General features: G+C 42.8%; 1 protein-coding gene across 1 annotated transcript; it reads left to right on the forward strand.

Annotated features, from left to right (window-relative positions):
* Positions 1-15222: 15222 nt before the first annotated feature.
* LOC132831159 (histone H1.0-like) lies at positions 15223-16280 on the forward strand. The gene has a single exon (XM_060849166.1). The coding sequence runs from the start codon at positions 15366-15368 to the stop codon at positions 15966-15968; it is 603 nt and encodes a 200-aa protein (XP_060705149.1). The 5' UTR covers positions 15223-15365; the 3' UTR covers positions 15969-16280.
* The last annotated feature ends 8401 nt before the right edge of the window (positions 16281-24681 follow it).

A 24681-nucleotide genomic window follows, 5' to 3' on the forward strand; every position in this document is an offset into this window, starting at 1 on the left:
TTAACAAGGTTATTTTGTCCTTGGGTATTTTTTTAAGAGAGATCGTGAAGGTAGAGGTGCTGAAATGTCTTGGAAAGCGCCTAGTTTAACAAATAGCAAGGAGTGGCCAGTTCTCCCAGATGAGGTTCTCTCCTAGTTTGGTTTAGTTTTAGCAGAGAAACTGCTGGTAGAAGGTAGTCAGAAGCTGCTGCAGAGAAAAGGTTCCATGCTTCAACAGATGATCTCTGGCTGACTTTTCTTTGTGAAACCTCTCCTGCCTGTAAGAACCTGTGTGTGAATTTATCTTTTGTTTAGGGATGTGTCTATGGGATGTTCTGGGAATTGGAGCAGTTCCTTAGTTAAGTTGTGGCATTGAGTCGGTTGGGTTTTCAAATCATTAAGTTGTTCTAAATTCGGTTTTCTTTTGTTAATTTTTCAACTGTTATATTGAAATAAATTGTTTTGCTTGTAGCTGAGTGGTTAAATTACCTACATCACACCTGGAATATCCATCCACTTCACACCTGCCTTAAAATAAAGAAAAAGTTAGAATCTAAGCATATTCTTAAAATATTTTGATACGTTTGGCCTGGTCCATAACAGATTGGGGGCTCATCTGGGATCTATTCGGTCATTCCAATTTGGGTTTAGGGTTTTTGGACTCAAAGGTGGTGAGTGGTAGGTGTCAGTGTCTTTTGTTACAGGTGTTGAATTCGATTGGTTTAAACAGTGCTTGGAGTAGTAATGGCTGATTCAGTCACTGGGGATGGAATAATTGACTTTGGGGGCTTTACAAAAGATGAATCATTCATGAGAAAAGGAGAGATAATTATAGCCGCAGCTAGGCATTTAAATTTGCTGGAACGGCCATTAGAATCTTTGAAAGTGGCTAAAATTCAATTGAAAATGAAGCAGCCTGAGTCAGAGGCAAGAGAAAAAGAAATTAAACACTTTGAATTATGCTTAAAAACAGAGGAAAGAGAAAAAAAAACAAATCGCTTTAGCAGCACAAAAAAAGAGAAAGCATGAACTTCATAAATTGGCACTTAGACAGAAAAGCCAGCTTAAAAGGATGGAGATGAAGGTAGAAGGTAGGCTTAGTGAGGAAGCGAGTGAAGGTGAGCAAACCCATTGTAGCCAAAGGCCTGGTGGGGATCTGTTTAAATATATCCAAGCAAATTTGATGAGAAAGATGTAGAAAACATTTTATTTTCCTTTGAGAAGGTGGCTAAACAAATGAAATAAGAGACAAAAAAAAGATGCTGGAATCTAGGGTAGTCAGGAGGGAGGCTGGAAGAACACACAAGCCAAGCAGAATCAGTAGAGAAGTCAACGTTTCAGGTGTGACTCTTCTTCAGGACTGGGGGTGGGGGAGGGTTTTGGAAAGGGAGAAGAGCTGAGTGGTGAGGTAGTGATAGGTGAACACAGGTAAGGGTATGGCCTAGTTGGTCAATGGGAGGAATGAATCCAGTTGGTACCAGGAAGGAAGGGTTGGTCATGGGTACTCAGATGGACGCCAGCTATGTCTGCCTCTGTCGGCTATGTCGAACAGTGCCTCTTCAGTACCTACACAGGCACTGTGCCCTAACTCTTCCACCGTTATATCGATGACAGCATTGGTGCAGCAGCCTACACCCAGGCTGAACTGGAGCAATTCATCAACTTTATCCACAACTTCCAACCTACCCTCAAATTCACTTGGTCTATATTGGACACCTCTCTCCCCTTTTATGACCTCTTCATTTCCATCTCAGGTGACAGTCTACAGACAGACATTTACTATAACCCCACAGACTCTCATAACTACCTGGACTATACCTCCTCCCATCCTGCAAGAACACCATCCTGTTTTCCCAATTTCACCACCTTCATCTGCTGGATGACGACATGTTCCACTCCCATGCATCCCAGATGTACCGATTTTGAACAATGCAATTTTCCCTCCTCTGTCATCCTGACAGCCCTCGACTGCACCTCCTCCATTTCCCGCTCCACTGCTCTAAACCTCCCCCAGTCACAAACGCAATAAAGACAGGGTCCCCCTTGTTTTCACCTACCATGCCACTAGTCTCCACATCCAACGTATCATCGTCAAATACTTCCGTCAACTCCAATTAGGTCCCCACCAAGAACATCTTCTCCTCCCACAGCTCTCTCTGCATTCCACAAGGATGTTCCCTTCGTCACTCCTTGGTTCACGCTACTCTCAACATCACTCCCCCGGCCCCGAACCTCCTGGTACATATCCCTGCAAAACCTGCTGGCACACCAACCGCCTCATCTCCATCCAGGGCCCCAAGCAGTCCTTGCAGGTGGGACAGAGGTTTACCTGCCTCTCCCTCCAACTTAGTTTACTGTATCTGGTGCTCTTGATTTGGTTTTCTCCACATCGGGGAGACCAGTTGTAAACTCAGAGCACATTTTGCCAAGCATCTCAGCCAGACCTGCAGGGCCAACCTGACCTCCCAGTCATCACCCATTTTAAGTCCCCTTCCCTTTGTCTCTCCAACATGACCATCCTCTGCCTCCTCCACTGCCACAGCGAATCAGACTGCAAATTAGAGGAACAACACCTCAAGTTTCGCCTAAGCAGCCTACAGCCTGGAGGATTCAACATTGAGTTCTCCAATTTCAAATAACCTCCCTTCCTATCCCCCGACTCCCTTTCCAGCCCCTCCTCCTCCTTCCATTCCTCTGACCGACCTTTCCGCCCCATGGATGGATTATTTAGTTATCTTCCAGAGTAAAATTGAAATGACCTGAAAGAGTTATTGCTAATGCATGAGGAATTCTTTGGGAATAAGCTTGAAAGTAGAAATCTAATTGTGCATGATGTAGGTATAGGAAATGCTATTCCAGTTAAGCAACATCCTGATAGACTTAACCCTCTAAAGCTGGCACAGGTTCAAAACGAGATTGAATGCATGCTCCAGACAACATAATCAAAGTGAGTTGCAGTGACTGGACCTCACCCATAATAATAGTGTCAAAACCAAATGGTACCCAATGGTTATATGTGGACTATCACAAAGTCAATGCAGTTACAAAGACTGATGCATATCCAATTCCACATTTGGAAGACTTTGGTGAAATGGTGGGACAAACAATGTATATTTCTAAGTTGGACCTACTCCGAGGATACTGGGAGGTATCTTTATCTAAAAGAACAAAGACAATTTTGGTTTTTGTAACACTAAATGAACTGTATCAATTTAAAGTCATGTCATTTCCTATGAAATGTGTGCTAGCCATATTTCAAAGACTAGGAGAAAGTGAGGACTGCAGATGCTGGAGATCAGAGCTGAAAATGTGTTGCTGGAAAAGTGCAGCAGGTCAGGCAGCATCCAAGGAGCAGAAGAATCGACATTTCGGGCATGAGCCCTTCTTCAGGAATGAGGAAAGCGTGCCAAGCAGGCTAAGATAAAAGGTAGGGAGGAGGAACTTGGGGAGGGGCATTGGAAATGCGATAGGTGGAAGGAGGTTAAGGTGAGGGTTCCTAGGCCAGAGTGGGGGTGGGGGTGGAGAGGTCAGGAAGAAGATTGCAGGTTAGGAAGGTGGTACTGAGTTTGAGAGTTGAGACTGAGACAAGGTGGGGGGAGGGGAAACGAGGAAACTGGAGAAATCGGAGTTGGAGGGTTCCTAGGCGGAAGAGGAAGCACTCTTCCACCAGCCGTCGTGTTGCTATGGTCTGGTGATGAAGGAGTCCGAGGACCTGCATGTCCCTGGTGGAGTGGGAGGGGGAGTTGAAGTGTTGAGCCACGGGGTGGTTGGGTTGGTTGGTCCAGGTGTCCCAGAGGTGTTCTCTGAAACATTCCACAAGAAGGCGGCCTGACTCCCCGATACAGAGGAGGCCACATCGGGTGCAATGGATGCAGTAAATGATGTGTGTGGAGGTGCAGGTGAATTTGTGGCAGATATGGAAGGACCCATTGGGACCTTGGAGGGAAGTAATGGGGGAGGTGTGGGCGCAAGTTTTGCATTTCTTGTGGTTACAGGGGAAGGTGCTGGGAGTGGAGGTTGGGTTGGTGGGGGGTGTGGACCTGACGAGCCTGGCAATTTTTAGTCACACATTGAAGGAACATTTGCAGCATTTACCAGAATTATTCGATTGACTTCAGGAGGCAGGCTTGCTGATAAATCCTGGCTAAGAATAAATTCGCCAAAGCCCAAGTCACTTTCCTGAGCTGTGTTATCAGACATGGACAGCTGGCCCCATGGAATGTGAAAACAAGGGTTATTGGGGAGTTTCTCATACCATTGACAAAAAGAGCAGTAATACCATTCCTGGGATTGAGTGTGTTTTATTCGTACCAAATTTTAGTAGTGTGGCTGCTCCACTCACTGAATTACTGAAGAAATGCAGGAAATTTCAGTGGACGGCAGAGTGTCAGAAGACATTTGACAGCCTGAAAGCTGTGTTAATCACTGCCCTAGTATTAGCCACACCTAATTACACAAAACCATTCAAGGTGACTATCAATGCAAGTGATGTTGGTGTTGGTGCTGTACCCTTACAGGAAGACGACAAGATGATAGAAAGGCCTAAATGATATTTTGAGGGGGTCTGGCCTGGTTCATAACAGGTAGAATTTGTTGATTTACAATGTGCTGCCTTAGGAGCCTTGGTCAGTTTTTGCAGTGTGTTTTATAAATGGTGCACACTATTGCTACTGATCATCAGTGTGGGAGGAAATGAATATTTGTGGATGTGGTGTGAACTATCAACTTGCTTTATCCTCAATGGTATCAATCTGCTGAAGCTGCACTCATCCATGAGTACTCCGTTACACTCCTTACCTGTGCCTTGTTGATAATGGACATGATTTGGGAATTCAGAAGTTGAGTTATGCACCACCAAAATATTATGTATTAAAGGCATTATCATCACAGATAGCCTGTCACTTCTTTCCATGCAGGGGATTTATCTCTGGCATTCTGGCCAATATTTAGCCTTTCATTAACATAATTAAAAAATGTCACACAAGGCTCCCAAGAATCTTTTAACTCAGAAACATATGTTTATTACAGAAAAGAAAAACAAACACAAATATATATTGATTATGTTAGTCAATTTGAAAATATCTTAGCACAAACTTCAAAAACATAGATTCCATCTTTTCACCTCAATACCCTTTTCAGATATTCAATCGCAGAAAAAGATCACTTCTAACGCAGAAGTGGAAGTAGACCATTCGGCCCATCGGGTCCTCAGCAACTCTTCAAACAGCATCCCGCTCAGACACACCTCCCTACCCAATCCCTGTCACCCTGCATATCCCTTGGTTAATTCACCTCACCTACACATCCCTGGACACTATGAATGATTTAGCATGGCCAATCCATCTAACCTGTACATCTTTGAACTTAACACTTTAATTTCTTATTTAACTGACTCCAATTTTTCTTCTTGAAGTATTGAGATAGTTTCAAGGCTTACTTCCAGTTCTGATCGCTTAAATGTCTTTCAGTTCTCAAGATTTAAAAACTGCTGTACAAAAACCCACAGATTGGAGATTTCACAAATGAACCTGTCCTTCTGCTGGAGTGAAACTACTCTCTTGATCTGAACACTTTGTTCTTCTGCTAAGATGAAACTGAAACCTGAAACCTGAAAACTGAAACTGAATTGAACTCAAACTCAAACTTGCCAATGGCCGTGATCACTTGTTTTTCTCAATGTCATAAACTCAGCAGTATAAATACTTCATCAATTAACACCACAGGTAATTGGCGAGATATTTACTAAGTCACATACTTGGAAATGATGTGTTTAGGTCATCTTTTTTCCCCCAAATTACTTTCTGACCTCTTAAAAACAATGGTACAGACTAATAAGATATTGGACTTGACCTCAAATCAGCTAGAACGTAAAGTTTTGATACCATTCTATCAAGATCTAGACACCAGTTAAAATACTGGATACTGCACATCAATTGTCCATGGCTTTGTTAACCTATTAATCTTCCATCCACAGGAAATGTAATTGACTCTCCCAGCCTCAACAGATTACAGATTACCACAACTGTGTAAATACATGTTTCAGGTGTCGTCCCCAACCAGTTGAGTTCTGATTTTAGGGCACTGCCATCTTGTTTTGACCTCCCCACTATTCGTCTCCTTCCCCTCAATCAGAGGAAGTAATTTATGTACTCCATAGAAATGTTACAGTCAGCATTCAACCCATCATGTTTGTGTTGGACAAATAAAACAGCTGATATTTTAAGTCCACTGATCAAAACCCGGTCTACAGTCTTCCAGGCCATCGCATTTCAAGTGCAGATCCAAATTCCTTTTAATTGAGTTGCAGGTTAGCTAACCGGTAACATAAAAATAGATAGTAAGAGTTTCGACAATTACTTAAAGGAAAAGGCTATCTGAAGTTTGTGTTATTCCCCTACAGAGTGAGCCAGAGGAACAGATAATGAGAAAATGAGGAAATGGAGAAGGCTTTGAACAAGTATTTTGTTTTTTCGCCAGTGTAAATCTTCACTTCCTGTAGATACTTGAAAAGAGGTTTGAGGGAGAGAGAAACTCGAAACAATTGCCATCAAATGGGTTCCATTTCTAGAATGTTAATTAGGGCTAAAACCTGACAAGCCACCGGGACCAGCTTGCCTGCAACCTAGGGTCTAAAAAGCAGTGGCTGCAGATACAATGGCTATAATCTTTCAAAATTCCTTCAATTCTATAAAGGTTCCAAAAGGATGGAAAACCTATAGCCAAAAAATGAAGCAGACAGAAAGTGGAAAACTATAGATTAGTTAGCCCAACATCTGACATTGGAAAACTGATAGAATCTATTATTACGAATGTTATAGCAGAAAGCTTAGAAAATCATAATGTCATCAGGCAGAATCTTTGTACAAGTCAAATTTTGGTCAACTTATTTTTGGAGTTTATTGAGGAAGTAACAAGCAAGATGGATGAAGGGAAATCTGTATATTTAGTTTAGTTAGATTTCCAAATAATATTTGATAAAGTGCCATATTGAAGATTGAGAAGAATGCACGGTGTGTGGAAAGCATGTTAGCAGAGGCAAAGGATTGGTTAACTAACAGAAAGTAGAGAATGAGCCTTTTTTGAGTTGCAAACTGAAATTAGGTACGTGGAGTGCCATAGGGATCTGTGCTGGTTGAAAACTATACCAATGATGTGGATTGAGAGACCAAATGTATGACAACTAAATTTGCTAATGATGTCGAGATAGTTGGGAAATTAAGCTGCCAAAAAGAGGTAGAAAGTCTACAAAAAGGTGTAGGCAGACTTTGAGATTGTGGAAAGAATTGGCAAATGTATTATGATATGGGAAAACTTTGGTAGGAAAATTAGAAAAGCAGGAAACTAATTAAATTAAAATTGCAGACCCCTGTAGTACAGAGAGATCTGATTGTCCTGGTATGTGAATCACAAAAGAAAATGAGGCACATAGCAAGTCATTAGGAAGGCAAATAGACTAACATTTATTGAAAGGGGAATAGAATATACAAGTAGAATGTTTTATCTGCACAGGGCCTTAATGAGGCCACGTTTGGAATACTGTTTGATAGTTTTGGTCTCATTTGTCAAAAATAAATGTTAGAAGCAATGTAAAGAAGGTTCACTTGTCTCCTTCCTATCATGAAAGACTTAATTTATGAAGAAAGTTTGAACAGGTTAGGCCTATACATGATGGAGTTTAGAAGAATAAGAGATGATCTTAAGGAAACATATAAGATCCTGAGGGGACTGGATAAGGTGAATGCTGAGAGGATGTTCCAACTTGTGGGAGAGACTAAAATCAGAGACACATTTACATAATAACAGATCTCACTTTTCGTACAGAATTTTTTTCTTCCCAGAGGTTTGTTACTTTGTGAAATTCTCTTCCCTATAAAGTAGTGGAGTCTTTGATCATTGAATTTATTCAAGGTAGAGTTAGATATATTTTTGACCAGGGAGTTAAGGGTTATGAGGAACAGCACGAAAATGGAGTTGAGATCAGTCATGATATACATTTACCTGTGAGTTGTAGCTTGTGGCTATGGATATTGATGGGAGTGGCTCCAATGCTTCCATCCCATTGCAGATCAGAAATCTCTCCATTCTTAATATCTGCTGTTGGCATGTGAAGAAATTTGCAATCTCATGCTCAATGTTATGAATACACCTTTCCTGGCGATCACATCCTGAGTGAAATTAAAACCTAAGGCTGGTATACTGGCCATTGCACAACATGATTTCTACCTTTCATTTAGAATCCAAAGCAAAAGGCCACACACCCAACAGTGCAACTCTCTCAGTATTGCACTGGAGTGTCAATCTAATGTGGTTTCTCTTCAAGCCCTGCAGCAGGAGCTGAATCCACAGCTTTACAAGTCTGAGATCAGAGTGCTACCCACTGAGCCATTGCTGACAGTTCATGACTTGCCAGCAGAGTCAACATTGTCTCATATCCCTCAGCATTCCCATGTAAAAGTGTAGGGCACAGATTAAAAGATGGCAGATGACACCACCTGGAAGCATTGTGGACTGCTAAGAACAGCAACAGATTTCAAGAGGACACAGATAGACTGAAGAAATTAGTTGATATGTAGTAATGCGTAGAAGTGTGAAGTAATCTATTTTGGAAAAATGAGATGAAACAATATAGAGGATAACTTTCCAAAGGGGGCAGAGCTGAAGGAGCTGGTGTCTATTGAAGGTAGCAGGGTCGTTTGAGAAAGTGGGGAAGCAATATGTAATGGTTTTGTCACCGAAGTAGTAATCTAAAACTCAAATAATCTTCTACATGACTTCAAATGGCAGATGGTGAAATTTAGATTCAATTAAAAAAATGGGTGTAATGATTATAATAAAAATCTAGCTGGTTCACTTGTGCACTTTTGGGGAAGGAAAACTACCATCCTTACTTGGTCTGACCTGTACTTGATGAAGAGCTTATGCTCGAAACATCGACTCTCCTGTTCCTTGGATGCTGCCTGACTGGCTGTGCTTTTCCAGTGCCACACTTTTTAATTCTGATATCCAGCACCTGCAGTCCTCATTTTCTCCTGACTTTTATGTGAAGCCAGACCCATTTCAATGGCGTTCATTCTTAAGAACCCTGGGCAGTGAGGAATTGGCAATAAATGCTGGTCTAGCCAGCATTACCCACATCCCATGAATGATTTTTACTAAGTGGTTAAAAAAGCATTATGAACCAGGACTTTATAGAGACAAGCACAGAGGACAAGAGGAACAAAATGATGATGAACATTTAAGAAACACTGGTTCAAGCTGGAGTATTGTGTTCAGCATGCTTTAAGAAGGATGTAAAGACTTTAGTGAAGATGCAGAAATAGATTTATGGAATTATTCCAGGGATGAAAGACTTCAATGGAGTATATGGATTGGAGAGACTGCACTCTTCAGAGAAAGTTGAGAGAAGATTTGATGGAAGTAGATCGAGAAACTGTTGCTGTTGCTGGTAGGCTGAGAACCAGAAGAAACTCATTTAAGATGAAAACCAAAAGAACCATTGACAACATAAGGAAAAACGTTTTCACAGAGCAAACTTTTAGCTTCTGGATGGATATTGGACAGATATAATTGGGTATTTTGTAATGAATATTACCTATTCAGGACTATTGGTACAGGGTAGGCAAATACCACTAGGTAAATTGTTTTTGGAGCGAGCCATCATCCATATGACAAACCAAATAACCTCCTCCTGCACTGTCCCATTCCATGGTTCTGTGAGAGCTCCAACATTGCCGTATGGAGAAGAATAATAGAACTTTGTCATGTATCAGAGCACCACCAGTGGTGGGAGGCCTGCAACTACAAGGATAAAAAAACTCGGAAGTTTCATGTGGCTTGGAGGTGCCAGTTTTGGACTGGGGTGGACAATGTTAAAAATCACACAACGCCAGGTTATAGTCCAAAAGGTTTATTTGGAAGCACCAGCTTTCGGAGCGCCGCTCCTTCACCAGGTGGTTGTGGAGGTTAAGATCAGGCTCAGAATTTACATCAGTCTGACATGGCATTGGGACAAAGTTCATCCCTATTGTTTGAAAAGCTGAGCTATCTTGAGAATGTAATTTAAAAGAAGTTCAGGGATTTACATATCAAAGAACAGAAACCAGCATATCCCATCATAAAAGATGAAGGTTTTAATCCAAGATATCACATCTCCATGACATCTCTCCTTTGGCTATAAATTCTGTCAGCATGATCTTAACCTCCACAACTACCTGATGAAGAAGCGGCCCTCCGAAAGCTAATTCTTCCAAATAAACCTTTTGGATTATAACCTGATTTTTAACCGAGTTTCATATAGGAGTACCCTCCTGTGTCAGTGTGTGATAGAACAGCAACATCTACAGGTAAAGTTGAGAATTACAGAAACTATAACTACGGTAAAAATGTTCAGTAAACCTGTATTGCTTTTTCAGAGTTACGTGTTTCTCAAGATCTTAAATGCAATTTACTGGATTAACTCTGGCTTTCATTCGGTAAATTCTGTAATCTGACGTGGTAGTTTTTACAATCAGCCGCAGAACTGTTTCGAAAAGAGCACCAGCATGTAAAATGCTTGACAAGAGATCTGCAATATTGTCAGATATTTTATAGGGAAGACTAGATGGGGGGGGGTAGTTTGGGGGGGGGCGGGGGGATGGAAACAGGGACAATACTAGAAGCCATAAATATAAGATAGTAACTAAAAACATCTGACAAGGAATTCAGGACAAACCTATTTCCCCAGCGCGTGATACTACTGTGGGAAGTTGCTACCACGAGAGCGGTTGAGGCTAATGGCATCGGTGCATTATAGGGATAACCAGATACACCCAAGACAGAGAAAGAAATCGGCGAGAGGTTCCTGTGGAGCATAAACACCAGCATAGTCTGGTTGGGCCGAAAGGCCTGTATCTGGGTTAATACATTTTATTCACACAGCAATAGCGGGTGAATTACAGCTATTTTGAGAAATGTTCTGGAGGCAATTTTTCCTCTCTCTCGTTATTCTCTCTATCCCCCACCAAAAAAAAATTGTTTGTCGCGGATAGTTAAACAGGCAGGACAGCTTACATGAGTAAATGTAGTGGGTGTAAACGAAAGAAACTCAGACCAATTTCTCCTGGTGGTTGAGGTGGGGGGTGGAAATGGAGAGAGGAGCTCCGACGGTTTAACTATCTTTCGCAGGATTTGCTGTCCTCCCCCGGAAGATCGGTCCGCTGAGGCAAATCCTGACCAAATGGGTAATTTAAAGTCATTTGCAACTTTTGCTTTAAACTGAGCAAAAATCTGACCCGGCCGTATACAAAGTCAGCACCGGACAGATGTCCGCCCACTCGTCACATTCAAATCTCCCTGCCTTCAGTGTGGAGAGCGCTGTGCAATGTGGCATTTCAAGTCTATGAGCAGCGCGCTGTTCTCGTCTCAGTGTGGAGACCGATCAGGATTTAACTATGTACCCATTTCAAACTGGAGACTGTACATAATATTCGTGCAATTGAGACGTTTTCGATGCACAAATATCCCCATTTCAGGCACTTGTCAGCAAGTCAAACCGACACTTTACAGCCTACAGCACCCAGTCTCGCTGGATTATTCAGTAGCTGCTCTCAACAAAACTCTCGGAAACAAGAATCCAAATGCCCCAATTATTCTGAATCTTTTCAGTTACATTTACCCGCGCGTGTGGAGTCGACAGACATTAAATCTTTATTTAATTTCAATGTCACGCTCAACGGACAACGCACTAAAGAGTGTATCCACTTCTTGCAACTTATAAAGAAAGGAATAGACCCACAATATAATGCACTGGACATCACTCTCCAATCAGACTGAGGGAATATTGATGCTGCGTGATTTACAGCGGCAAGTGCTGACACCTCAATAAAAAGACCAACATCAGGCCCCTTCTGAAGATGGGTCATGAAACCTGAAACGATAACTGTTTTCTCTCCATAGATGCTGCCAGACCTGTGAAGTTTTCCAGTAATTTCTGCTTTTGTTTCGAATTTTATTTTTGTTTCAAGGTTGAGTCAATAGGTGTAAAACTGGAAAAGCACGGCAGGTCAGAGCACAAAAGTCAACGTTTCCGGCGGAAACCCTTCCTTTATAGGTTGTTTGTAGTGGTGCTTGAGCAGGATCCCTGATAGTAACCAGCGTTCTGAACCTTCTATTTCTAAGCAAAAAGACAAAGAACTGCGATCCCTGGAAATCTGAAACAAAAACAGAAATTGTTTTAAAAAACTCTCAGCATTGTAGAGTGAAAGCAGAGTCAACGGATTCTGAGTTCTGAAGAATGGTCATTACCGTTATTACCGTTTCTCTCATTACAGACACTACCAGATCTGCTGGGTTTTCCGAGCAATTGCTGTTTTTGTTTTGGATTTCCAGCATCCGCAGTGCTTTGATTGTTTAAAATTGAAAAATGGTAACTGAGAAAGTGTAAACTCAGTTTCTCTCTCCAAAGATGCTGCCAGACCTGCTGAGTTTCTCCAGCATTTTGTTTTTCCTTCTATTTTTGGCATGCTCCGAAAACAGTTGAAGTTTGTGCCTCTATCCATTAAAGAAGACATTTTAAAATAAGAGTAATTACGCTGGTTACGTTGTAAACAGTTAACCCTTTTTCCGTCGTAAAGGTGCAGTCCGCTTTAACTCAGAAGTAAACTTTACAAAACGCCTTCCTTTTAAAGGGCATCACGGAAAGCTGTATTTGGGTATATTTGTGTGTGTGGGGGGGGTGTAGATATCAAGGCAGTGTTACTGATAGTGAGATTAAATATGATGGAGGAGCTGGTGTTACCACTAAACTCAACTGTTCATCACACTCCTGACTAGTTTCTCACATTCCAACCTCAGGTCATCGCAAAACTTCGCTGCCCCTGCCTGAACTTGGTCCAGTTTCTCCTACCAATCCCTCTGCTCGCTGACCTAACCGGTGATCTTAAAATTCTCATCCTTGTTTCAAATCCCCCTGGATCTGTAATCTCCTTCACAAACTTCCAATTCTGGCATCCAGTGCATACCCAGTTTAGATCCTCCCACCCCTGGTGACCATGCCTCAGCCCGACTGAGCCCCTATTCCCTCAACACACACCCCTCCACCCCATCACCTCAATGCCTCTCATTCCTCATTGAAACCTACCTTTGCGGCCAGACCTTTTAGTCATTTGATTTAATGTCTTCCTTATGAGTCACGGTGTCACATTTTGCTTTGTCACTCTGCGGTGGAACGTCCTTGAGTCGTTTATGACGTTGAAGGCGTTGCACAAATGTAAGTTGTTGTTGCCGGCTGTTTGTTGTCAGTAGGTCTAACCCAGTCCGTCTCACCAGCTTATCGTCGATAGGGGGAGCTCCGCGTTGCCTGATTGAGCCCATTGAGTTGAGCCACCAGGCTTGCAGTTTGAACACCTAGACTGAATAACTCCTCAGAGGCAGTCATTGTTCCTGGGTCGAAGAAGCCTTTATATCTCTCTTCCTTTCCCAACCCCTTCCTTCACTCCCTTCATGTGGGACAGATAAAATCCGGTCGCTCAGAATTTCAACAGGATTCCTCCCCCCTCCTTCCCCACTCCAAACAAAACAGACAGCCTGTTCCAAGACGGGAACCGCAAAAGAGCCAACTCCGATGACCCATTGAATAATCTGTGATCTAGGAGAAGAAATGTTAAAATATGCTTCATTTCACAATAGGAGAGAAATTCCTGCAATGCCGGATCAATAAAAAGTCAAGCGTGCACACATACGCGTAAATAAAAGTTCGCTTCAAAGTATTAACAGGCTGGAGTCAAAAGAAACAGACGTTGACGGTTCTTTTTCCGTGTGTGTGTTTGTGTGCCTCTCTCTCCCTCAGCCCTGGAAATGTCTGAAGAGCGGGTTTCTCTCTCGATTAACAGGGTGTTTGTTAATCCTAGATCCCTCATGCCTGGGTCAGTGGACAAAGAGACTAGCTACAAACTCAAACCCGATATTTACCCCCTTTTTAGCCTCCCTCACACTGAGTTTTCTGACAACATATTCCGGGAGTTATATAGTCTGAGACCATCCAAGATGGCGAACGTCAAGTTATCATTAACACTCACTCACTCAAATATTTGGAGTGACTGCTACAACAACAACAAAAAAGCCTGGATGGTTTTTGAAAAAAAATGTCTTTCATTAATATTAAAAATATAAAAAGAAGCGCGGTACATCAAACTTTCCAACCTTTTCTCCCCTAACATTTCCAGCTGCTGTGTTTCAGATTGCTAACAGGTTCTCTCCCGAGCAGTTTCTTCGGGAGGAAAACAATCTTTCATTTTTTTTTGTCCCCCTTAAGGTAGTCCGATTGTGAATCAAATCCTTCAAATCTGCCCCTGAGTTTTCTGATGTGTCTAAGAAAACAAGTGAAGGAGGCAGAGTTTCGTGTCTTTTTACATGTACATACACAGAGATTTTAAAAATGCATTTATCCAAATTCTGTGAAAGTGCAAATTCTTCATAAGAATGTTATTAATGGCTAACTATTTTGGGTGATCAGAAGGGGGCTGGAGGAGAAGCGATTAGTGAACTGAGTGAAGAGAGGGCTATGCTATATATAGTTTCAAATGAAAACTGTTCTATCCCGAATGCTTTTAGGCACTGGGGCTTTGTGGAGAGTCCCAGGAATAGAGGTCTTCCCCCCACCTCACTAATAAATACAAACCACATCATATACCCCTTAGTCCCAGCGCCAAGTGCTGCCCGAGCCCCGGGATGTGCCTCCTTCACTCGGTAAACGGGATCCTTAAACCCCACACCCCCCTCCCTTGGCTACCTCAAGGCGTCTCTCAGCAGGAGCTGTCCCGTGTGTTAGTTGCCCCACATTCCGGCCCGATTCCCGACCCTGTCCGAGTGCGGAGGGGACCAGCCGCAGTTGCCGCCGGTGGCCCGGGCCCCGCTCTTCCAGGAGAGGCCGGTCTCGGGCCGGTGGCCTTCCGCGATCGCCGCCTGTCGCCGCCGAAAGGGCGATTTCACCCGCCGCCGCCCGCCACCCGACCGGCTTTCCGCCCGAAGCCGGCGCCGGAGACCGTCTCCGACCGGCTCTGGGCGGCCGGGAACCGAGAGCGAGGATCGGGGAGGCCGGGCGAGAGGGTGCCGGGTCCCGGGAGCGACGGCAAGGGCCCCAGCTAGTCGGTTTTGGCGGTGGAAGAAACACAGATGCGAGAAGAGTTGGCCATCTCTGCCTCCCCCATTTGCTGCCAAGAGTTGTTGTTCTCAATCAGGTCCGCGCCGAGCCTACAAATTCCTAGCGTCAGCGAGAGCTGCAGATCCAGAAGGGACTGGAGAGCATCCAGTGTGTGCTAGCCAGGGATCCACAAATACAGGCCTGTACCCAACCCCTCCCTGCCCCCACCCATTTCTCTGTCTCCCTGGAGAAAGAAGGCACCAAGACCATGACTGAGAGCTCAGCCACCACAGCTGCCAAGCCCAAGCGCAGCAAGTCGCCTAAGAAGCCTGCCAACCACCCCAAGTACTCCGAGATGATCATCTCTGTCATCACGGGGTCCAGCAGCCGCACCGGACTGTCCAGGCAAGCCATCCAGAAGCAGGTCAAGAGCCAGTACAAGCTGGCGGAGAATGCCGACAGCCAGATCAAGCTGTGGCTTGTCAAATTGGTGACCAACGGTGTGCTGGAGAAGACCAAGGGGGTCGGGGCCTCAGGCTCCTTCAAACTGTCAAAGGGCGAGGAGCCGAGAAAGTCGGTGGCAGCTGTGAAGAAGGCCAAGAAGCCGGTCAAGAAGAGCGCTTCGCCTAAGAAGGTGGTCAAGCCCAAGAAAGTGGTCAAGGCTTTGGCCAAATCCAAGAAGGTCAAGGTAAAGAAGCCAGTGAAGAAGCAAGTGAAGAAATCAGTGCAGCCCAAAGGCTTAAAGAAAGCAAAATCAGCAAAGGCCAAACCTGTGAAAGCGAAACCGGTGAAGAGGAAGATGAAGCAGGCGAAAACTAGCAAACAGACAGCGAAAAGCAATGCAAAGAAATCAGCATCCAAAAAGAAGTGACAGATTCCATTAAACTGTAGTCACACAGACTTTTAGCCATTTCTGTAAATAGTTGTTTTAATTTTTTTTCTATGAAACTTTGGTTGACCTTACTGCTAGGAGTTAGCAAAAAAAAATAGAGCTTTTCTCATCATGAATGTGGTAATACTAACATGGCTGAAATTTGCTGTACTTTGTAGTAATTTTCAAGCTGATTTCATGTTTTTTATGTACAAACATCTGTCAGTTGAGTTGAACCCATGCATATGAAAAAAATTTTCTTATGAATCCAATTGCCGTCCTTGAGTTTCAAATAAAAAAAATTAACTTGGATGATATTGTCTGATGTCTGATTAATTCAGCAGTTAACATCCTTTTATAGATTTGCAGTTTCCTTTCTGTTCCAACTTCCATCCAGCATTAACTTGCTGTGGGATGGTTGATTGAACTGGAACTCAATGCTATTTACTCTCCCTTCTTAGTCTTCCAGGCATAGCAAAGAAGGAGGGGTCGCCTCAAGATGGAGCATTTTATTCAGTGAGGGGAAGAGGTGTTTAAATCAAATGCAAAGGTGGTGGCAGCAGGGTAGGAAGCTGGTCTGTCTGCTTCTTATCACCAGGCCTACCACATAGTTTTTTTTCTAACATCAAGTTCATCTTACCTTCTTTTGGTGGCTTCAGGTGAGGAAGGAGGGTGCAAGAAGCTGCTGCAATGGAGAATGCAGTGTGGATCCAGTCATTCATCATGGCTGCTTCAGCATTGGCTGAAGATAAGGTGGGTCAAGGCCTGGGATTCCAATGATCCAGGTTTCCTTGAGGCTTCTGCAGTGTCTTCATGGCAGCATTGTTGGTCCAGCCAGGCCTGGGACTCCTTTTGGTGGCTTCAGTGGCTGTTTTTGTTGGCATCAGTCTGTATCTATTTGTGGTGGCTTCAGTCAGTATGTGACTCCATGCAGTATTTTCTTCTGCATCGTGATGGGTTCAGCCCAATTGCAATGTGGTTGAGGGGGGGGAGGGGGGCGGTTCTTGAGCCCAGAGTCATGGAATTGACTAATTGGACTTTGTCTTCATTAAAGTTTTTTCTTTTCATGCTATCCAAACTTTTTATTTTGCTATTTCTTTATTTTTCTAATGTATTCCAATGCTGCTTGATCTGCTGTGTATTTCCAGCTCTACATTTTATCAAATCTTGCCTTCTATGCAGCCGGATCTCCGTAATAGAATAAGTGTCCTGGAATTCTTTGTTTCTTGTCCTGTTCTGGACAGTAAAGCATTAGGTGGAGGAGTGGGCCTTCAACATATTACTGGGGAGAAATCAGTTTAGGGCCACCTAAAATGTGGACAGGGTCAATTGAAGCTTTCAGTATTGTGGTTGATAGGGGAAGCTATTAAGGGAGATAGACGAAAGGCAGGTAAATGGAGGTGTGATATAGACTAGTCATAATCTCATAGAATGGCCTCTTGCTCCTTTGTTTCAATTTATGGGTTAACCATTATGGCAGTGGATGCCAATCCCACCAAAATCTTCCATAGATTCATTATTCAAGCATTTTTTTCAAGAAAAAGTTCACAGGATATGGCTGTTACTTCATCCAGAGGCTCACTGAAGATGTTACCTCATATGGTGACGAAACATCTGAAAATGAACCTTCCAGCTCAGCAAGCAAACCTACATTTGGAATGGCTGTTACTGGCTAAGCCAGCATTTGGTACATGTACATAGTTGCCCTGATGAAGCTGGTGTTGAGCTGCCTTTTTGAACCAGTGCAGTCCATTGAGATAGGTACAACTAGTGTGCAAGAAAGGGATTTCAAGAGTTTTGACCCAACGGCAGTGAAGGAATGGTGATATATTTTAAAGTCAGAATGCTGAGTGTCTTAAAGGAGAACTTGCAGGTGATAATGTTTCCATTTATCTGCTGCTCTCATCCTTCTAGACGGTAGAGCTTGTACATTTGGAAGGTACTGTCAAAGGAGGCTCAACTGAGTTGCTGCAGTACATCTTGTTCAGGAGGGATTAAAAATTGAAGGTGATGGATATGGTGCCAATCAAGTGGGCTGCTTTGTCTTGGATGGTGTCAAGTTTCTTGAATGTTGGAGGTACACTCAACCAGACAAGTGAAATATGTCACGCCAAACTTCCAACTTATACCTTGTAGATGGTGAGCAGTCTTTGGGGAGACAGGAGTTGAGCTACTCACCACAGAATTCTCATACTCTGACCTGCTGTTGTAAAGATGAGTATTTAAATAGTTGGTCCTGTTCAGTCTTAGATACATTCGTGGAATTGAGAAAATGAGAGGACATGGCAAAATTCTCCTGTCTCCTGTATGGACATAGTGGTCAGCAATATCTTCACATTCTCTACCAGCTCTTGATTAATTTTGAAAATTCAGTGGAACTGGCAGCAGAATAAACTGGAATGGTAGTTAACTTTACAAGTAACATTCAAAACAAACCCAACTGGAAGGATGAAAGCCTCCTTTAAGGCTGTCTGGCTTCCATATTAGATCACTGGTACAATTTTGACTCAGTTCTGAATGGACAAGGGTGACCCTCTCTGCTATGTTCCATTAGGTATGGGAGGTTATCGAGTTGAGGTGTGTAAGATGATCAAAAAAAAATCAGTTAGAACTGTTTCCTCAGATGGGATGGAAGGGTAGAATGTTGGGGTGGTGGTTGGGAGTGGGGGGGAAATGGGAGCAGATGGTGGAGTCAAGAACACTAAAGCAGAACTTCAAACTTCATATCAGACTGTTGAGGGATGGTGTCAGGAGGCACTTCTTTACACAAAGGGGAATGAAAATGTGGAACTCTTTGCCCCAATAAGAACTTGATGAAAAGGAGCAAGTGAAGCTGTTTGATCATTCAAACTCATATAACTTAATTTCTTTAGCGCCTACAAATCCAATCTTCGACTTGTCTGAAGCCTGAGCAGCTGATGCTAAATGGGGTACAGAATTTCAAAGATTCACAAATTTTTTGGTGAAATCATTTTCCTCCCCTCAGTCCTGAATACCTGATTCCTTGTTTCTGAAAGTGGAGCTCATTGAGAAACTGAAATTGACAGCGGTTTGCTAGGAGAAAGTGAGGATTGCAGATACGAGGGAATCAGAGTCAGAAGGTATGGTGCTGGAACAGCATAGTAAGTCAGACAGTATCCATGGAGTAGGAGAGTTGATGTTTCGGGTATAATATGAAGAGCTTATGCCTGAAACATTGATTCTCCTGCTCCTTGAATGCTGCCTGACCTGCTGTGCTTTTCCAGCATCACACCTTTTGACTCAGAGTTTTGTTAGGGTAAGGATGTTAAGCCATGACCGGATTCTATAGAGGAACACACTCAAGTAGCTGAATGGCCTCCTTTAACAAAAGTTAATTGTTAATCTCAAAGAAAGAAGCCAAAAGATAACTAGGAAGGTAAAAGCGTATCAGACTAATAAATGAGGGCCACGTTTTAGACACAGGGATTGAGGCAAATCATCAAGACAGAGTAAAGAGAACTACACACTGCATTTAGCTGAATGCTTGATGCTGAAACTGAAGATAATAGTTAATGAAGGAAGTGAGAGTGGTGAGTTAATGAGAGTCCCAGGTCACATTGAATGGTGGAGCAGACTTGATGAGCTGAATGGTCTACTTTGATTCTTTGTCTTATGGTCTTGTATATTCCATAGTTCCATTTGGTGTCAGACACCTCTGTGAGACCTTACTAGATTTTAAGGCCAGTGGCTAGAAACAGGCCTTCTCTAGAAACAAGGACCACAGAACTGGTTTACCCCAACGCTCAAGAACTGGCCCCCAAGTCAGAAACTTACATCACTGCATTGCATCCAATGCTGGCAGCAATGATGGCAGCTGCTGTTGACAAATCCACTGGGGCATAGGACTGACAAGGATTCCACATCTCAGATGAGTGAAGGCAAGACAGGTTGTGTGGTGCCAGGGTCACAGGAGATTGGGATAAGATTATTGACAGCATATTACAGGAGGAATTCTGTCAGTGGGACACCCTCATTCTTCCTGATACACATTTCTTTGATCAGGCATTGAGTGCCTTCAAACAAGCCACAACCTTACCTGAGATGATAGGGCTTTGCCTTTCAGGCTTCCTGCATGGTAAGCCCCTCATCTGCTGCTGGTGTTCAACCAGCAATAACAGAATGAGGTCCTTAAGTGGGCAGTTAATTGCCCAACCAAGGGTCTAAACTGATGTTGGAGTGGGAAGGCTTGTTCCCACCAAAGGATAATACTAGAGTTTAAAAGTTGGTCAGATGGAGACCAGACATACACTTTTCTTGTTCAGAGTTTTATTCCAATTTACACATCATAAAACTCTACTGGGCTGATTATTTGTTTCTTCTATATACTCAGTTCTCACCCACGTAAGCCTTAATTAACAAATAATCATCATGTTAACATATAACTATCACCCAGTTAAGATGGAGATGAAGAGGAATTTCTTCTCAGAAGGTTATAAATCTGTGGAAACCTTTACTGTCGAGGGCTGTTGAGGCTGGCTTGTTAACTATATTTAAAGTTGAGATAGACAGCTTTTTATTCAGTGAGTGAATTAAGGGTGTTAGGACAAGGCAAGAAAATGGAGTTGAGAATTATCAGATCAGCCGTGATCTAGTTAACTGATAGGCTGAATGGTCTACTTCTGTCCTATGTCTTATGGACATAAGTTCCATAGTTCTATTTGGTCTCAGGCACCCCTGCCAAACCCTACTAAATTATATCAAGGCTATCTAAGTATCTAAAATAAAACAAAGAATTGCTGACTGCTGGAACTCTGAAACAAAAACAAATTGTTGGAGAAACTCAGCAGAAAGAGTTCTGATGAAGAATCACTGGACTTGAAATATTAGCGCTGCTTTCCTCCCACAGATGCTGAGTTTCTCCAGCAATTTCTATCCAAGTGTCTTCCCATCAGAGATGTAATTGTGGGAAATGGTGGCAGGCATAATGATGGTATGGTTTCCACCCTTCTACCTAAGTAAATGCACCCCCCAAGTCCAAATCAATTTCAATGCCAGACATTAAATTCCAACTTGGGTATCTCAACTGGAAAAGCATTCCAATTCCCACTGTTAACATCATTTGCCTCAAGGAGTCCAAATTTTCACAACTAAAACAACAACTGCAATAGAAATTTGCAGCATTGCATCATTTACTGTCTGGCTTCCATTGTCAGTTGCCAGATTAATCTGGCAATCGTTCTAGATTAGATTTTTCAAGAATGTTACCTACTTACAAATTTTCAAGGAAGTGAGTCACTAACGGTTAGCAAATTACATGGAACAAGGTAGGCCATTCAGCCCATTAAGCCTGCTGTGCCATTCCATTATATTATGGTTAATTATCACCTCAGTACCAAATTCCTACAACATTTTCATGTCTTGATGTCATTAGTCTCCAGAAAACTACCAATTTATGTCTTGAACCTGCTCAATGATTGAGCTTCCACAGCCTTCTGAGACAGATAATTCCGAAGATTCACCACCCTCTGAGTGAAGAAATTTCTCCTCATCTCGGTCTTAGAAGGCCTTTCCTTTATGTTGAGATAACACCTGGTTTTAGACTCACCAGCCTGGGGAAGAATTCTGTGTCTCATGATCTTGTACTCCACAACCACCTGATGAAGGAGCAGCACTCAGAAATCTAGTGCTTTCAAATAAACCTGTTGGACTATAATCTGGTGTTGTCTGATTTTTAACTTTGTCCACCCAAGTCCAACACTGGCTCTTCCACATTCTGTCTGAAAGAGTAACAGAAGTAGTTTCAACAGTAATTTTGAAAAAGGAATTGGACAAATAGTTAAAGGGAAAATATGTGCACGACTTTGGGGAAAGATCAAGTGGAGCAGTGTAACTGGATTTTTTTTCAAAAAGCCAGAATAGGCATGATGTATGAATGGCCTTCTTGTGCATTTTGCTTCTCAGAAATTTGGTGTTATGTTAAGGTGTTAAGCTGTTAAGAGCTATATATGAGAACAAATACTGACCACCTGCCTGGTGATGTAGGAAGATCAGATTGAGTGGACTGAAAACCTTCAAGACCAGAGGAGAATGAAGAAAATTTAAAAGAAAATATGGATCAAGTGGTGCCATAGCGTAGAACTAATATCCGGTTACAAGATCTTTATAATGCCTGGAATTTGTGGCATTTTAAGTTTGCAGACCATTTACAGCATAGAAGCACTTCATAAGATGCACTGCAAGAACCCATCAAGCCTCTTTCAACAAGCCATTCCAAATCTGTGACCTCTATCACCCAGAAAGACAAGATACAAATAATAGATGGGAACCACAAGCTGTAAGTACCCCTCCAAATCACCATCATCCTGAATAGCAACAGTTCCTTCACTGTCATTGGGTCAAAATGTTAGAATTCACTCCCTAGTGGCTTTGTGAGTGTACCTACCCAACATGGTTTGCAACAGTTCAAGAAGGCAGCTCACCACCACTTTCTCCATAGCAATTAGTGATGATCAATAAATGCTGGTCCAGCCAGCGACATGTATGTCCCATGAACATTTGAAAAGATATAGGCAAATTGACCCAACTGAACTGTGCTCCAAAAATGTCTGACACAGAAGAAAACCTCATTTTGTGCAATGATTTTGATAAATTGCCTGGCACACAGAAAGCCACCTGCTAAATGTGCATGTGCAAAAAATTAGGCTTCACTAGATAAAAACAGTTCAAAGGTAGTCACAAGGGACCAGTTTGCAGCTTAGCCTTGCACATGTTTTTCTGCTTTTTGTAATGGGAATCAATTTTGTCGCATCTAGGTTGGTATTTGATGGCAAGCAACTTTTCATTGTTTTTATTCATTCATATTATGTGGTATTGCTGTTTATGCCATCATTTATTGTTCGTCCTATTACCCTTGACAAGAAGGTAATGAGCTACCTTCTTGAACTGCTGCAATCTGTCTGGGATAGGTAGATCACAATGTGGTTAAGGAGGCAACTCCAGAATTTTGATCCAGTGACACTGAAGGAACAGCAATATATTTCCAAGACAGATCTGTGAATGGCTTGGAGATGAACATGCAGCCACATGGAGGTCCACAAATATCAATCAGCATGTGGATGCACTGACATCTACATTTGGAAGCTGCTGCTACATATAGACTTAGGAAGTCCATGCAGCACAATAAAATTATAGAGATGTAGCTTGCAGGAGGTAGTGTCCCATGTGTCTGTATCCTTATCCTTCTAGTTGGAAGCGGTCATGGGTTTGGAAGGTGCTGAGGAGTCTTGATAACTTTCTGCAGTGCATCTTGCAGATGGTACACTCTACTGCCAAAGTGTGTCAGTGGTAGAAAGACTGGATGTTATGGAAGTGTTACCAATCAAGTGGGCCTCTTTGTCCAGGATGGTGTCAAGCTTCATAGGTGTGGTAAGAGTTGCCTACATCCATCATATGGAGTATTCCATCACATTCCTCACTTTGCCTTGTAGATTGTGGACAGGCTTTGGAGAATTAGTTGAGTTACTCACTTCATTATTCCTAGTGTTTGACCTGCTCTTGTAGTCACACAATTCATGTGGCTAGTCTAGTTCAGTTTCTGGTCAATGTTAATCCACAGTATGTTTACTGTGGAAGATTTGGTGATGATAATATCATTGAAAGTCAAGGGGCGATAGTTGAATTCTGTCCTGTTGGAGATGGTCATTGCCTGACGCTTATGTGGCATGAATGATGTTGCCACTTCTCAGCCCAAACTTGGATATTGTTCAGGTCATTGCATTTGGTCATGGACTGCTTCTGTATCTGAGGAGTTGTGAATGGTGCTGTAGATTGTGCAATCATCGGCGAACATCCCCACTTCTGTTCATGTGACAGAAGAAAATTCATTAAGAAGCCGATGATGGTTGGACATGGGACACTACCCTGAGATGTTTTAGAGCTGAGATGACTGACCTCCAACAATCACAGCCATCTTCCTTTGTGCCAGGTAAGACTCCAACCAGATCAGATGTGGGACAGTAATTGGTATGTTGGATTTGTCCTGCTTTCTTCATACATGACTTGCTGGGCAATTTATCACATTGTCAGGTAAATATCGATGTTGTAACACTACTGGAACAGCTTGGCTAGGGGCGTGGCAAAGGCCAGAATGATTACTGGAATGTTGTCAGAGCAGTAGCCAGTGCCTGCAGCCTTTTCTTGATAGCACATGGAGTGAATCGAATTTGCTGAAGACTAGCATCTGTGATTCTGGTCACTTCTGCAAAAGACCAAGATGAATCATCCAGTCAGCACTTCTGGTTGAAGATTGCTTCTGTCTTATCCTCTGCACTGCTGTGCTGAAATCATCCAATATTGAGGGTAAAGATATTTGTGGAGATCCTCCTCCAGTGAATTGTTCAATTGTCCAACACCATTCGCAACAGCATATGTAGACTGCATGCTAATAGTCCTGTATTGTAGCCTCACCAGGTTGACACCTCATTTTTAGGTATGCCGGTGCTGATCCGAGCATACCTCCTGCACTCGGCATTGAACTAGGGTTGTCCCTTGGCTTGATGGTAATTGTGGACTGGGGGAATATGCCAGACCACTAGGCTGAAAGTTATGTTGGAAACAATTTTTTAGCTGCTGATGGTACAAGGTCTCAAGTATGCCCAGTCTTAAGTTGCTAGATCTGTTTGAAGTATATCCCATTTAGCATGGTGATAGTTGTGAAGATAGGACTTGGTTTCTGCAAGGGCGAAAGTGAGTA

Source organism: Hemiscyllium ocellatum, chromosome 33 (genome assembly GCF_020745735.1).
Source record: "Hemiscyllium ocellatum isolate sHemOce1 chromosome 33, sHemOce1.pat.X.cur, whole genome shotgun sequence".
Lineage (NCBI taxonomy): Eukaryota > Metazoa > Chordata > Chondrichthyes > Orectolobiformes > Hemiscylliidae > Hemiscyllium > Hemiscyllium ocellatum.